Genomic DNA, 17234 nt, shown 5'->3' with positions numbered 1-17234 from the left:
GTACTGGCCCCCTCCATTCTGAAGTTTTTGTGTGAGAACTGATGCAGTAAGTTGTTCTGAAAGCCCAGCAGTGCCTGATGGGCTACTTGGCAAGGAGCGTAGACCTGTCAGAAATGTTCAGAACCCACCAAACTGCTGCTTCGGTATAACATGCTTGAATAACAACTCATTCCTGAGGTAAGGAAGTCACAGCTGGTGGGATGGAAGAGGTAACCCTTAGCCAAGCAGCAAAGGTAATAGGGGGGTGACATTTGTTTCYGTCTAGATGCAGAAGTGTATAGGACAAATGAACATATATATTACAAATGAACTGTACGAAAATGTACTGAAAAGGTCTAAAATGATGTTCTATTACACTCTGAATTAATTGAACTATTCTCTGACCAAATAATGTTCCGCATAGACATCTTAAAAGTATATATATTTATGCTGAACTATATGCTTTTGCCCTTAGGGGAGTTTTTCAGGCAGTCTAAATTATATGGTYGTTTTGTAATCTGAGCTGATGTTTAACATCTGAGCTGAGTCACCAAATTTGAGTCCAAAGGAGACAAGAGTGTGCATGCACAATTTGTCTTTTCTTTCTTTCCCCCCCCCCCCTCCTTCTCTCTCCTGTATGGAAACTTGACTGTGGAATTTCAGCATGGTAATTTTTAGCTTTATCTTAGAATATCTGAATAGTTTCCAGAAGTAAATTCCTGTGCTATTCATAGTTTACCAGCAGTAAGCTTAGAGGATGAGTTAGCAGACTGAAGGCAGGGTATTCTCAGCACGGTTTGCTTTTTTTTGTTGTTAATGGAGAAGTTGAAAAATTTTGTTTAGAAGATTTAAAAAATGCTGTCTCTTAAGATGCTTCCGTTTATTGGAAATATTTGTGATTAAAAAGGGAATCTGGTTAAAAGATTCTGCTCATACAGTTTCTTTTCTGGAAGCTAATAGGTTTATTAAGTTCTTTCATCATCATTGCCTTGTGTAGGCTGCTTTTAAAAACCACTTCAGTAATTGCCTTGTCCTATCATGAAGGTCTATGGGCTTTGTTAGAGAAGAAACAAAGCAGATCAGTAGAAAATTAAGATGTGTCTGAATTTAACTCATCTCTTTGCTTTTTTGAATAGAAAAAATTATATTTCAAGACAGTTATTATCCAATTACCAATTACCTTGAAATTTACTTCATTAAAAAAAAAAAAGTCACTCAAATACTTAAATTGTATTTGAGTTCTATGTCAGTTTTTATGGTTTAAGGTGATAGTTTCCTACCATTTTGAAGAGCTTTCTTTTATTCTGTTCTTTTATGAAAGAACACCACAACTGAAAGAAACATCCAGAACTGGCTATTCAAGGAAAACAGCGAATACAAATTTACAGTCAAATGTGCAAATTAGAACTGAGGAGAAGAGAGCAATGTCTTTTAATCTCTCTGAGATGTCTTCAGTGTCCTTGTAATTAAAAGGATAAATGGTGTCATAACTGCAATGATGTGATTTTCAAGTTCAACATCTCTCTTCTGCTTTTAATTTAATCCCAAATTCTCTAGGTTTAACCTGATTTTTTTTTTTTCCTTCCAAGAAATCCATCTCTAGACTTGTTCCTATCACTTAGCTGGATAACTTATTGTTTAAAACATGCAGCTTGTTATTGGGAATCTATATAGTATTGGGAGTATGTGTGTCAGTAGCTCAGTCAGTGATCTTTTGACGTTTCAGAATTGTTGGCCACCTGTAGATTTAAACTGTGTAACAGCTTCAAATACGTGAAACACCTTTTATTTCAAATGCAAATCTAATGAGCATTCAGGCATTATCAGTAGCAATATTGAACAGTTAGCTGAAGAGTCTCATCACTCTTCTGCCTGATGTCAATGCCCAGAACTTTACAATTACACAATATAAAAGTTGCTACATTTTTGAAATACTGAATTTTATGATCTACTGGAAAAATATTAAATAAATTCATGCTACATGATACAGGTTGATCAATTCATATGCTAAGTCATTCTAAAGATGTAAGTTATACCCGTGGTGATGGAAATAAAGAGGCATTATTATTCTGTGCTTGGTAAATAGTATGTGGGGAAATAGGGAAATGGAGAGCACAAATAGCCTATCTTTCTTGGTACTTCAATACTGTGAATGTCTTTTACATTCACCTTTGTTTTTTATTCAGGCAGCTGAATAGGAAGCATCCAGACATTTATTTGCTTAACTTGAATGTGATAAAATGCTAGCTAACAGGGAAAAATCTTAATAATCAGATAGTGAAAGAACTTCTCAGAGGAAATAGTGTAAGTTCAAGATCACAGGAAACTTGATGAGTAGGAAATATTCCATAGGGTATGAGGGAATGATACTGTACTGCAAGAAGAGAGCTTCTGGGCAAAAAGATGTGATCCTCTTTTCTTGCTTCTATCTATATAGAAAAGGATGCTTCATGTCAACTTTTTTTCTTTCCAGACCAAATCTGTGTCTCTAAATAGTCATAGAAATACTAGAAAATAGTTGTGGAAGGAACTTGAAAGAGCTATCAAGTCCCTCTCTTTGCTTCAGGCAAGATCAGATACTGATGGTTTTGCTGAGTAAGTAGCTGGTGGATTTTCTGGGGAAGGGTGCCTCTGTCCTGCTGTCGAAGGTATGATGCCAGCTCTAAAGGAGCTTTAAAGCACTGGAGTATTGAGAGCTGGCTAAGTGCAGACTGGTGAACCACATGAGTTAACCATATGGTTAACTGTAAGTTGTCTTTGTAGGCAGGTTTTGCAGCTTATAGTGAATTCTAACTATTCTGCTTTTGGCAGAGCCTTTAGCTAGCTTGAAGACAGCACACAGATAGGTGCAAATGGACTCTAGTCATATATATCCGGTGTTGGTAGGCCTAGACATTGAAATACCTCATGAAAGTTATATGCTGGTCTTGAGACTTACGTGATGTGTGAGTTACCAACTGGGAAGATCTTGTTTAGAAAATATGTGCAAGGGCACTTAAAACTTTACACCGTATTCTATTACTGCAAATAGAATCACTCCAGCAGTGGTGACAGCAGAAGTGTGGGAACACAGGTTTAACAAAATGCCTTAAAAAAGGAAAGAAGAGAAAGGGGGAATATCTGCCATGTTAAAAATCACTAAAAAAGTCTTTTCTGGGATGTGTTTATTGTAATATCGGAATATAAAGGGAAACTAAGTGCACTGAGTAAGCGACAGGTTAGTGCTAGGGAGCAGCAGCTCAGCAGTTGCAGCTCATCTGCTAATCAGAAGAAAGAAGGGCTCTGGGCCTTGGTTTGAAGATGGGTTTGCAAACATAGGGTTCCTTTTATTATCGGACACATCACTAGTTGCTAAGTAAAAGATGTTTAATTTAAAAAATACATATTTTATACATTAGCACCTAATATATTTTAAAAGCTTTTGTGCAAAAAATTTTACATGGGCCTTTCTCTGACATGAGGCTTTTTGCAAAATCTGAAATAGAATATTTTAATTTTTTGGAAGAGACTTCAAGTGTTCTATGCAGGATTTTTTCTTTTAATCAACACCAGTATCATAATGAAGGTTTTCCATAAATGTTTTGGGAATCTTTAAGTAGTATTTCAAATGCAGATGCCAGCTGGAGGAAAGAGCTACAGAAGAACAAAAAAAGGGCTATTTTTTGAGCTCTTTGAGGGGGGGAACCCCCAAATTCTGAATTTACTCAACAAACCATGTTTTGGGTTTTTTTCAGCCACTTACAGCTTAAAGCTGGTTTGGGCCTTTTAATTTTTATTGTTGCATTTATAAATCTTTTTGTACTGAACAAAACAATGTCATATAGCATATGATTGGGAAACCAACAGATGTTTTTTCTTCTTCATATTCTTAATGTGTTCTTCTGCTTGTCTTTGTAATTATGTAGATCTCTTGTCACCCCCTCATGTGAGTGACATTTGAGAGACACTAAGTTTGGCTGTGGGCAAAAAAATAAAAAAATAAAAAAAAATCAAAATACATTTGGATGAGGGCAAAATTGTGGGCCGGTTGGGTGGGCCGGGTGTCCCTGCCCACCTGGTGTACAGCTGCAGAGAGCTCGTATGTAGAGCAGGTCTTGAGCGCTTTGCCTGCTCTCCTAGCTCGGACTGCCGAGTCGCCCGCCCCCCTCCCCTCTTCCAGGGGACGTATGGGACATCGTAGTGCTGTGACTCAAAGTCGTTCCCAAAATGAGACGTGCTAGTCACTGCTTCCCCAGCGGCAGCCTTGGTCACCAGCTTAGGGCGCCTGTTGCCCCGTCATTTGCAGGCCAAACCCTCGTACAGCAGTGGAGAGATGCCAGTCGCGCAGGGTCAGCCCGAAACAGGCTGTTCGCTGTAAATGCTGTGGGAGGAGGCTGCTAGCGAGACCCGTAAGCCACCTAACAGACTCCTGCGTAAACAAGAAATGATTCCCTGTTATGGGTAAGATATAAACAGAGCAGCGTGTGAACTCTATTTTTGTTTTACATGTTTGTTTTTCTTTTCTGGTGTAATTCCTGTGCTGGTGTTTCCTTTTCAATCATACCTTCATTTATAATTCCCAGCCTTTCATTCATGTATTTTTTTTTTAAACTACTGAATATTTGACTGTATGTCAGAAATGCTTTGAAGTCTCCTGTAGCTAAGAAGGCTGGACAAAGGAATTTTTTGAATGTCTTGTGTATCCAATGGAGCTTTCTAAATTCCTTATTTTTCCCAGATCTCTTCCCTTTGTGTTAGTAATTAAGAGCTATATTTAGGTATAAGTAATCCTGAATTTGTGCCACTTAGAGATTATGAGGAAATCAATCCTACTTTTCTCTAAGCTTCTTGTGAAGTGTTGAAGAAAACACTGTGATACAGATAAGCAGCTTTGATGCAAGGTTTCACCTTTCTACTGAAACACTTGGCTGAAGTAAATTTCTCAAGTGTCCGTATTTTCCTATGCTTTTGATTCGATTTCCACATTTTAGCTTGCCTTCACTAAACAGTGTTCCTTGCCCATTGACACTTAGTGAAACTCCTGCTGTGGACACACTCAGCCCTGCTTACCTAAGCCTGATACCAAGGCAAGGGCCTGTAGACAATTATGGATGTTGCCTTTACAGGCTAGTCTGGGTGCAAATGCCATGTGAGTGGCACCTAGCCTGAAGCGGAGGTGGCAGGATAATTCCTATCTTCAGTGCCTGGTAGGATGTATCTGTTAGTGTACTATTAGTTATGTTATTGGTAACATGGATCTGGGACTGTTAATCAAATGGCAGATAAACAATTCATTTTGTAGGAAGAAAATCACTGTGTACGGTTTCCATCCCATCTTCAGAATGAATTTTCAGACTTCAGCTATCTAGTGACTCTCTTTTCCCTTCCATCACTCCTTATAGTTTGGGGTTTAGGGCAATCATCTTTTCCCTTTTACAATAGGTCGTTGTATTTATCTCAAAGCAAATCTCCTTAATCCACTTCGCAGCCTGTTGTGAGACTCTAAGTTGTGGAGTTCTGACACTAGGCACTGTCTCCTCTTTACAACCTCTTTCCCCAAAGTTTAAAAAATGCTCTAAAAGTGCGAGTCTACTGAGTTTTTGGAGGGTTTTTTTTTTTTTTCATTATAGGAGCTCATTTACCTGTGAGTTTAATTTGTTCCTTGCTCGTTGATTTTGATTGCTTTGGGTTGCAGTATTTGCTGGAATTGTCATTTAAGTCATAACTTGAAGACACCTGAATTGTTGAATAGTATCAGAGAAACTGAGCAGTGTGTGTTTGTGGTTTCCTTTCAAAAATTGTAATTATGTACATGATTCACCAAAATGATAACAGTTGGCACTTAAGAAGACTGAATGTTGTAAAGGAGCTAAAAAAGTGAAGTTTGTTAATAATTTCCTCGTGATCTTGTGTTTTTGAGACATCCTGCAAGTATGTAAAGTACTATTTCTGTTGTGACTAAGAGAAGAAAAACAGAATGTTATTTTTAACAATCTTAAGACCTTTGGAAAAAAAAAAAAAAAAAAGCTGAGCACTCTGTTTTTTTGTTTTTTTTTCCTTTCAATAATTAAATGTCTTCTGACCTTTAGAGGTAGTGGTTTCTGCTTAATAAACCAGCTGTCAGACATTTGATTGATAGAAGTAGCAAACTGTAGATCTAATTACAATTCTAATACTATGGAAGTGGCCAACCAATCATAATTCTTTTCTAGTGGGTTCTACCTAATTTTAAATTGGAAGCTTACTTGCTTGAAACAAGGAACATTACAGCAGCTGACATTCAGCACTGTCTGACAATGCTTGGGTTATTTTAAGAGTGCAAATATGTCCGTGTATGATAGCTGAAGGGTATGACACCAAGAAGAAAGCCTGAGAATACTACACAGGTATCCTTTATTTTCTTTTTTGTATGTGTACGTACACATTTATTTCTATATATGGTTATTTATATATATGGTTTTATTTATTTTTTATATATAAATTAAGGAGATTCGTCCTTCAGTATACATCCTTTACAGAAGACACTATAGCGGTATAATTGCCATTGTCACTGGTTGCAGTCTGGTCAGAAATGTTGAAATAGTATTTTCAAATTGTATGAGAAGTGCAAGAAACGCACGAAGCAATTCCTGCCTGGTGAATTCTGTAGTTACTGGGCAAGAGGACTGTTTTGGCTTGGTCTGGTTTTTGGAGGAAATACACTGTTCATATTGCAGGTGATCACAGTATGGAAGATCACCTTCACAAATTTGACTGAAAAACAGATTAACAGAATATTCAGTTTCTCCTAAAAGCAAACAGTTCTGCCAACGGAAGGCTTTTATTTCCTCTGTAAAATGAAGAAATGATGGGTTGATGTAAACTTTAACTTCTGAAAAGAGGCAAACACATAATGTTAGGTCAAAGTCGCATAATTTGGTTAAGGAAATTTTCATATTTCCCTCCACGTAAAGAGACTCCCTGTCTCTGAGTTAATCCTGCTGCAAGATCTTCCCTTTGTTTTGATAGTTCTGCTCCTGTCTTTCATTTCTGATTATTTAGCTCTAGTTGTGGCTAATGTGAGGCTTATTTTCAGATAGTGGTATTTCTAGTAGCTGCAGATTATAAAATGTGAATTATGCATGTGAAAGTATGGTATGATGATAATGATGTGAGCAGACCAGTGAAGACCTTCTAGTATCCCCTCAGGGTTAGAGGAAAGCTGTTGAGTTTAAGGCCTGTGTTCTGTGATGTATGGAAAAGAACAAAACCAAACTTAACCTGATGTGGGCCAGTTGAACCTACGTCCATATTCTAAAGTACTTCATTCATTGATCTGACTTGTTTTTGTATGATTCAGAGAATCACAGATCCTATATTTTGTATTGTAAAAAGTAAAATTCTTAAAAAATTATTTTATAGTGGTGCAGTTTTGTGATACCTTATTTCTACTGAAATGGTATGCCCAGCGTTATTAACATCCTTAACATGTCTCTGATTCTGAATATATAACACGTAAAGAACATTATTTGAAACTAATATATCAAAGTGAAGGTATATGATATACTGTTGTGATTTCTTAGGTGGAAGTGGACTTCACTATATCTTTGCTCTTTAGGCCACTGCCAGACTTAATTCACTTAGTTACTGTAGCTACTAATGCTTGGTAGGTCTCAAATATTTTGCTTTTTGTTGCTTTCTAGCTTTATAAACATCATTTCATAGTTAACTCTGAATTTTGTTGCAAGTGATTCATGCATTTTGTTCTGCTATTTGGAATATTAAGGTGGCTGCAGTGGTATATTAAGGAATTAGAAAATTTACTCAGTCTGTTTTAGGCTATTATAGGGACAATCCTAAATTAAAACATTTTTGGACCAAGGTCTTTCCATTTAATGTTTGATGGAGTAACCTGCTGTTTCACTTTACCACTTCCTTTCTTTTCTTCTTCACGACAGATCATTAAACAACAACTTTTTCACGTAAATTGACAAAAGCGAAGAAGAGATGGCCAGTTCAGCTCGAGAGCATCTGCTTTTTGTGCGACGTCGCAATCCACAATTACGGTATACTCTGAGCCCAGAGAATCTGCAGAGTTTGGCATCTCAGGGCACCATGGCTGAGAACATGAACTTGCAGCGTGCCAACAGTGATACTGATTTAGTGACCTCAGATAGCAGGTCTAGTCTGACAGCAAGTATGTATGAGTACACCTTGGGGCAATCTCAGAACCTCATCATCTTCTGGGATATTAAAGAGGAAGTGGACCCAACTGACTGGATAGGACTTTATCATATAGGTAAGTCAGAACCGTGTGGTAATTTTTCAGGGTGTTTGTTGCTCTTTTGCCATTTCATCTTTCCTTTTCTTATATGCATTTTGACACACCACATCACTAATCTAAAGATAATATTGAGATTCTGTAGAGAATTACCCTGGATTTCTCTTTGCTTTTCTTAGTGCAGTGAACTATGTGATGAAAACATGATTCTAATTAATATAGATCTGGTTCCATTGTGACCTGCTAGAGACTGAAATGCATTCTTAAAGAACCTAGGTTGCAAATGTGCACATGGTTTCCTGTTTCCATCTTTACTGGTGACTGGCTTGCAGACTGGAAAATTCAGAGTACTGTATTCATCATGTAACTTGACATGCTTACTGTCTAATGTTTATAACATTTTTTGGACAAGAAAACTTTTAACATTAATTAAAAGGTATTTTGTATAATTCTTTGATTTTTTTTATAGAGCTGAAATTGTATCAGTTCCAAATGAATAAGAATTGCTATTTATGAAGTATTCTTGCAGAAGGAAATCCTCAAAAAGATTCTTTTTTTTCCTCCTTCTCTGTGCTTTTACAGTTATTTCATTGGAGGGAGCTGGAAAGAATTCTAGATTGTGGCTTGCAGGGTTCTGTGGGCTGTGTGCGCATTAGCAAGTAATGTGGCATAAAAGGAGTAGATGAATAAATCAAAGCAGTGGTGCTGAGACCCTGACATAACACTATATGTGATTTGGGATTTTACATTTGTATTAGATTTAATCGCATTCCTGGGTCCAAACATCTCTTCCCTGTATGTGGTTGGAATYTGTCCAAAGATGAATTTATAAAATTTATGTCCCTATTAGGAATTGGAGCATATTTGGTGGGTAGCTGTGGTGGCATGTGGGGTTTCGTTTCCTTCTAAAGGAATCCARTTCGCATGCACTAAAACTGCTCTCTGAATTGAACCAGTGATTGGTAAGCAGGGCTGATCAAGGGGGTTGTTTCAAAATTGCACTGCTTCTCTGCATTGAATTGCTAATTTGGAAAAAAGCAGTCTATTTAACCTGCCAAAAGCACATATAATAGAAACTGGTGGAAATAAGTTTGACCACTAGAACTTTGTCCATGCTAGGACTAAGCTTAATGCAATAAAATCAGTCTCAATAGAATTTGGGGGCGAGATTTGCTGTGCCAGCATTTCCCAAGGCATTTTGTCCTTCATCACTTAATGTTGCATGCTGTGAAGATGCTGTTTCCAGATCTCATTCCTTTCCCTCTGCCACCTTCTTCCAACATTACTGCAGCTCCACAAGCTGAAAAATATTGACCTGTGCTGTTTCAGTGTTTACTTGGTTATAAAAGCTCATCTGGAGCTGCCTGAACTGCAGAGTCTCTCCTGGAACAAACTGCAGATAGGTGCAAACACCTAAGAGACTTAAATGAAGGTCCTCCCTAATAAACAGAGCTAAATCTTTCCAACAGCATAAGCAACTCAGTATGTTCTGTGCTGTAAAATGCACAGACTCCTAAATGAAGCTTAAATATTCTGTTTTAAATACAATGAGAGGTTCATCTGAATAAAGGCTTGACCTTTCCTTTTTTTTTTCCTCGTTAATATGTTTCATAGCATTCAGGATTAATATTCAAGACTCTAAAGTACAGCATATTTCTATAAAATCTCCTGTTGGCTCTTGTTGTAGATTATGTGTTTTTTTTTTTTTATCCTACTTCCATGATGAAAAACATTTCTACTTTCAATCCCTCGAATCCCTTGAAGTGCAAAACAGTGTTATTGAATTACTACAGGATAAGGATCCCATAAGAAATAACCAAATTTAGGCCTCCTTGGGCCTAAAATGCCCACCATGCTACTGTGTAATACCAGAGCATACAAGATTCATATTAGTTTTCCTGTTTTCTTGTTAAGTGATATAAGGTCCAGTGATATAAGGTCCAGTCACTCATTTACATCTAGTTTTCTTTTCCTATAACACTTGCAATTCTTGAGCACCGGTGAGAGTTTTGTCACTGATTTAAAATGAAAGCAAGAGCTGAGCAGAATCTTCAAGACTTGTGGTTTTGTCATTTTGAATGACGGACTCTCAGCTGTTGCACAACAGAGGGGAAAGGGTATATTTAGCCTGACAGGGGTGTCTGTGTGATTTGGGTTTTTGATAAACCCTTTCAACATTATAGCATCATTACATATTTTAAAAAAAGTTTTCATTAGATTATGATCTAAAAAGCTTTAATCTGCATAATTTTTGTAGGCTTAAGTAAGATACAGTGCAAGGGACTATTTTTCATAAGTCAGTGTGCATATCTTAGGAATTGCTAAGACTTTGGCTCTGAGAGCCACAGGATTTGCAGTGCTTTTGCATTGATTTCAGTGAGAACTGAATTGGGTCAAAATCACTTTGAGGACATTTTGTTGTAGATGTTATGTCACTTTGTTGTCATATTTGTTAATACAGAATTGTTCTTTTAAAAACCTTTGGTAGAAGGGACCTAAGAAGCTGAGCCACCAAGAGTCAATGAAAGTAGCACATCTATTAACCACCTTAAAATAGCATGTAGAGTTTTGTAACAATGAAAGCTGGTAATTCTAAATCAAAGCTATAATGGGTTATTTGAAAATTTATTAACCGGGCCTTCAAAGACAGCTGTAAGAATGACCTTTCATCACTCCTCACYGTGGGCTGTACTGTCTGAGTTGGATCAGGGCAAGACAAAGAGATGGGATATTGGCATAATCCCAGAATCTTCAGACCTTCATAGTACTGTCACATTCGTAATGTTAGCTGCAGTTCCCATTTACTACTTTGGAAGTTAAGGACACTTGCTGCTTATCTTTCCAGAAGCAGCATGTTTGTGGGTGAATGTTTTGAAAAATTAAAGCTCTATTCTCAAACACATTGTTAAGATTTAAAATACTTAATTGGGGTTATCCATCCTGTTCTCCTTAAATGTAAACCATTTGATTTACAAAGTCATTCTCCTCTGGCACTGCCTTCTGCAGGTGATATAGATGATGTGTTGTCACTAACACGAGACATCTTTCAGTCYGTGCCAGCATAATGCAGTACCTCTGATGTCGCTCCACATCTTCTAGGAAAGAGCTATTTTTCAAGGAGCTAGGAATAGACAAAGGTGCAAATATTTTGCTCTTATTTAAAAAAACACATTGTATAACCCAAAAGCACAGTTTTGTTTTTTTTCTTTCCTTTTACATTGGTTGTACAGTTAACTGTCATAATCAAAGCTGGATCAGTGCTTTGGAGGAAAAAAAGTGGTTGTTAATTCTGTAAATGAACAGAAGAAGAAATGAACATCGCTCTGGGCACAGGCTTTAGTACAGCGAGATCTGTCAAAGAGCTGTAACAATCCAGGTGAATTTTCACTTCATATTAGCTTCACAGAATGCATCCGTTGTAACAGGACTTTAAAATGGCATACAGAGAAACGGTCTTCTCTCTTCATCATGAATTTATTCAGTTACTCAGTTTATTCAATTAACTCTCGTATTAGCTTTCTGTCACAAGAAAGCAGTTATTTCTGTGCTTGTAGGTGTGGTTTTACAGCATGATTAAAATTGCAATGGCTCACTAGGAATCCCACCAAACTTATTATATCCCTTTATTTTTAAAAGACTGACTTTAAATCACCATACAAATTCACCCTTTCAGATGCATCAGTCAGTACAATTGATCATCTGACTCTACTACTACAGGGCATGTAGAGGTGTATGGATAATTGACTTAAGGGAATAGTAGATGGAGCTTTTTCAAAGTACGGTACAACTTCAGCGAAATATTTTTTCCTGTTAATTGTTTGAGAGTAAGTGTTTCTGTTTAAAAAGAGAAAAGCCTATGGGGAAAAAAGACAGAATAATATTATTCCAAAGGACTGATTTTTTTCGGTGCATGTAGATTTTTTTCATATTTCTATTAAGAGCTCATAGATGGATCAAATATTTTTACAAAAAAGATTGTGTATTTTATTAGGCTTTAATTCAGTATAATGTCCTCAGGATACTCCTCTGCTATAACTTTTGATCCTCAGGTTTTAAATGCAAGAAGTTGAACTTAACTATGAAAAATGTTGCATAGCTGAATGTTACATAGCTAAATGCACATGTTCAGTTTTTCTTAAATCTTGTGTTTTAAGGAATGTTTTTGGATACATATGCCAGTTGGCTGGTTTCTGTTTAGTGCCATATGCATATCCTCCTTTATTTCATCTTCATCTTGGACAGCTTAGATGTGACCTGTTTCCTTGCTGAGAGACTGTTTTGTACTGAGAATATTTTTCTTTCACAGTGTATTCCTAAGGATCACTAGAAGAAAAGTGTATGTAAGGGACACTGTGTATTCTGTGAGGGAAAGCATTCTTTTTTTCCCTGAGTATTTCTGTTTTGTACTGTCTGAATTCTTTAAAAGAAGTCATACAGTGTCAGTAGCACTTCTTATCTATGAACAGTCTTGTCCCTGAAGTTTTGTTACAGCAGCTTTCTAGCTTCACAGGCAAGATCTGTGGGGAATATAGATAATGATACATCTGTAAAAGAACAAAAAGATTTCCCAGTGAAATGATGTGAAATGGAGAAATGTAATTTCAGGTGCTTTTTAGGCAAACCAAGTGATGTTGCATGAAAGCTTGAAATAATTTTTGAATCTGAAATGCAGGTTGTGTCACTTTTGAATTCAGCTTTAAGTTTTGCCTAGAATGGGCTTCTTATTCCTTCTTCAGGGCTGAATTTAAGGATTGTCACCTCAAAGTGAGAAGGCTTGATGAAATTCAGAGAAGGGAGCTTTTTAGTAGCGGTCCTACTCCTGTGCTTCATCTGAAGAGTAAAGGTGAATTTCCAGTTTTTCTGTTCTAGGGAGAAGGATGGATGAAGTCGATTCTGTTTTTAAGGAACCAGCTGGCTTTAGAATGAATATGCTTTTCATCTCCTGAACTAGTAGAAGACTGTACTATATAACAGTCACATTTTGCAAAGATCTTCTTAGACCTGTGGCACGTTTCCCTTAGCCAGCACTGACCCAGCTTTTACTTGGTACGTGTGTTTGTTGAAAATCAACCTTTGTTCAAAAACATATTTAACCTGAAGGTATGCAGACATTTTTTCACTAATTAAGGGGACTCTGAATCCTTCTATGGCAAGAGTGGTCAACCTGTGGCTCTGGAGCCATAAGCAGCTCCAGTGCAGCTCCTGGGCTGCTTTCATTTCTGCCATCTGAGGCGTGAAGTTGGATGTGTTGGGCAATGTTTTGCTGTATCTGGCATTCCTACTCACATGGTTGGGATCTAGCAAGAGATTACGCTAACCCTCTCTTTTGCTTGCTCTGCTGATATGTGGGTTTACAAGTTTTCTGAGGAAGAGAGAGACACTAGAATATGAAAAAAGATACTGGAGTGGATTATGATCCAGAGTAAGACACTGTGCCGTTCTCTTGTGAAATATCAGCCTTCTAGTGAGGAAGGTTGTGCAAAGTACTGGTCTCAGATGGAAGCAAAAAAAGCAGAGTGTTATTCAGTTCAAATGGATTATGAGCCATGGCAGTTTTCTGCTGTTGTATGCTCCTGCAGCAGAACTCGCTTGGGAGGCAAGAACTGGTAACGAAGGGCAGCTGCAGTGGAAGTTGCCTGGATCTGCATCCCAGACAGGTCGTGGCAGACTGTCCACTGCTCGCAGCACGCTGAGTGAGGCCAGTCCAGGATCTTGAGTTTTGTGGGTTGCCGTGAAGTCTGGTGCTTAAAGAAAATAGAAAGTACTGAATAAGGAAGGAAAAGTCAAGAGATAGAAACAAACCYTGCTTGTGGTTTAAATAGATTAACTCCCGTGGCCAAATTGCCCAGGTTGGCCTATTTTTGTCCTAATTTATGAAGTCCCAGTTATGAGATGCATGACCTTATTCTAGAGGTCTTTAGCACATTTAAAATGCTGACTGTCAAGGGTCATTAAATTTATTTTCATCAGCTGCTTTTTTTCCCCCCTCTAAATAAATACAGCATGAATCCACAATAGTGTTGTTAAAACAAAAACAAAAAAMCAAACTGATGCAGCACTATGTAGGGCAATTTAGATAGCATCTAGGTTTGTACAAAGCCTCCCACGGTAGTGGAGTTTGGAGCTCTTCTGTTTCAGGTCAGACAAGATTAAAAAGAAAAAAGCTTTCATGTGAACTGCCTTTAATACACTTAAAATTAGTGGCTTAGATTGGACTGAGAGATTATAAAATTTTATGATACCGTATCCTATCCTCAAAAGATTTCTCTGGTTTTGATTATCAAAGCCATATAAAGTAATAACTTTATTATCTTTGAGAAAAGCCGGATTATTCGCTTAAATTTTCCTTCCTGTTTTTAATAGTATGATGCTTCTCTATACTTTAAAATCTGAGCAGTACTATTAATTTCTGTTGGCTTGTTATTAGGAATAGCAGTATTACTTTGTGATTACTCCCTGTTCTGGCTGCTGCTAAATTCTCTGAAATGTGGCCTTGACTTTCTGTATAAAAGAATCAGTCCTTCCCCAGCTTGCTCCTTGGAAGTCAGTAGAGCCTTTGATTTAGGCTTGAGAGGAGACGGGCGTTGGGCCTTTGGTCACTAAACCAGCGGGTATTTCTGGGTTTTTGTGTTGTATCATTTGAACATCTAAGCACTGTGCTGCTTTTGTTCTCTTAGAAACAAAAAGCAGAAAAAAATTCCAGTGGAGATGTATGCTTAAATGCTACATATAACAAAGCAGAATTATGTAGTCAACACTAAGTAGGAATACAGGAGAGAACTTGCAGTAAATGGTTTTTGTCTGCTTGATGTTGATATTTGTGATGAGCAAAAGTGCATGAAAATAGCTGCCGTGAAGTGCATCATTTGCTGGGGACTTAGCAGTATTTCCGGCAGAGTATGGTGCCCTGCAAAAAGTGAAGGCAGCCCAACACAGGAATTGGTTCCTAAAATCATATGCAGTGAGACCTACGGTGAAAATAAAAATCTGTAACAAACCTAGGACAAATCTTCACAAGTTCACTTTCTCTCCAGTTACTGGATTTTAATCTTACTCTTTTATTTTCTCATGGAGCCTGACCAACATGTAAAGCTTCTTTTTCTTCAACACAGAATTTAGGGCTTTCTTTTCCTCAGTTGTGAGCTAGTAAATCTTCTTCAAAGAACAATTTAGGGACAGTGGAAAAGGTAGAAAAAAGTGAATAGAAGGTGCTTTTTCCTATGTATTTTTATTGCATGCAGCAGATATCTTAGTAAGATACACAATATATTTATATTAAAAAAAAAAAAAAAAAGAATTCCCTGATTAATAAAGAACATAGAATCTTGTAGGATGATATTTATGCCTGGAAGAAGTGCAAGCTGTGACACAGAAAGTGTTGCCAGAACATCCAAACTTTTCAATTAATTGTGTTTTTAAGTTTTTGAGATATCCCTGACCTCAAAACTAGACGAATGTAGCTTCAGGGGGACACTTTCAGCTGTGTTGTCAGTAGCTTTCCACTGCAAAAGGTTTTGGCATGACAACATTTATAATCCTTTGGATAGAAAGCAGTGTTCTTCCCACCCTGCTTTTGTGATGCAAGTGGCTGTTCCAGCAGATGGGGAGGTGGCAAAAATAAACATTTGATAATATAAAACAAAGCAATGTACACTTCTGAATTTATAAGAGTCCCTTTTAACATAGCATTCCCTTAAGTCGGCTTTTTTTTTTTTTTTTTGAGGAGATTGGCTTTCATTTTAACTTTTAAATAGACATTTGCTGTGCTGTTTTCTTCTGCTTTCTATCACCAAATCAACATGCCATGCAGTATTTTTAAAATAATTTGGAAAAAATAATTTATTCAAAACCACCGACAATTGGTTTGAAAAAGTAGTTGCATTAATTCATCTATTGATTTGTTTCATGTAAGTAATAGATTATGGATTGCTTTTGCATTATGCACAGTGTTAGAATTCCTCCTGTAAATTTTTTATGAAGTTCTTGGCTCCTTCATCTGCACATCAGTCTATCAGTGACTAAGAGTCTGAATYAACGGGAAAGTGTTATCAGCTGAGTATTGAACATAGTTCATTAAGGACATGAATGGTGTAATTAAAACAGTGTCATTTAAACATGAGAAACATGCCTACTAGGACACTGAAACTAACACATTTAGTGCTGCATATGGTCAATATAACCTCTTGATGTATGTTGGTATCGATATGGAAGATCTTAAATTATAGATGAAGGCAGTTCCTGAAGGTGCCAGTGTTGATCTTGATAGGCCTCTTTTGCTAGCAAAACTCATCAAGACTGTCTTGCTTAGGTTTTTTTCTTTTTCCTGTGGAACACAGAAGATCCCAAAATGGCCAGACCTGACTGTCTGAGAATTTTTCTGGTAGGGAGAAGTTCTCAGCTGGGCGAGAGCTGTACCCAACCCCTGTACCATTTGCCAGCTTGACATAAGAGAAGTATAGGTGTGGCGCAAAGATGCTGTGAGAATGCAGTTAACTGTGACTGTGCTTAGCTGGCATTTAATCTTTTGGGGGAACAAAGCTTGCAAATGTCTTCATTGGCAGCATTTCTTGTCTCTTTGCCCAGCGGTGTCCAGGACTCCATCACTCTCACTCCGGTGGGCAGCCAKTTCTCAGACTAGCAAATCCCATGCTTCAGAGCTTTGTTTCAGGGTCTGCTCAAACTCTCTTTGCAAGATCTGCCTCCTTTGTCTAGCAGTCGTTCAAAGTTAATGTCCARTTGTTTAGTCTTCTGTGGTGTTTTGAAGATGACACCAGTAATGTGTCAGCAGTCCTTCATAGTTTATAAAAACTAGTAGGTTCACTGCTTTTATAATTCCTGCCCTGTTCTTGGAAGGAAATTAATCCCAGTGTGCAAAAATACCAAACAACAACAACAAAACAAAACAAAAAAACAAAACCCCCCCAGTCGTTTAGTCATTTTGATACAGTCCAAGGGCTAGAGGAAACAATATAGCAGAAATTCACTATTTTGCCTGGAAGAAGCGAGATCAGTATTA

The 17234-nt window shown here is 37.4% G+C and overlaps 1 protein-coding gene across 1 annotated transcript in view; it reads left to right on the top strand.

Moving 5' to 3' along the window:
• Window positions 1-7944: 7944 nt before the first annotated feature.
• Window positions 7945-17234, top strand: part of HECW2 (HECT, C2 and WW domain containing E3 ubiquitin protein ligase 2) — a 118423-nt gene continuing 109133 nt past the window's right edge. The window contains exon 1 of the mRNA XM_026091489.1: window positions 7945-8236. Within this exon, the coding sequence (XP_025947274.1) occupies window positions 7945-8236 (292 nt within the window). The remainder of the gene's footprint in view (window positions 8237-17234) is intronic.

This window comes from Apteryx rowi, unplaced genomic scaffold, assembly GCF_003343035.1.
Source record: "Apteryx rowi isolate R43461 unplaced genomic scaffold, aptRow1 scaffold_907, whole genome shotgun sequence".
In the NCBI taxonomy this organism is placed as follows: Eukaryota; Metazoa; Chordata; class Aves; order Apterygiformes; family Apterygidae; genus Apteryx; species Apteryx rowi.
The sequence above is the reverse complement of the archived record's forward strand: the minus strand, read 5'-3'. Positions and strand labels throughout refer to the sequence as shown.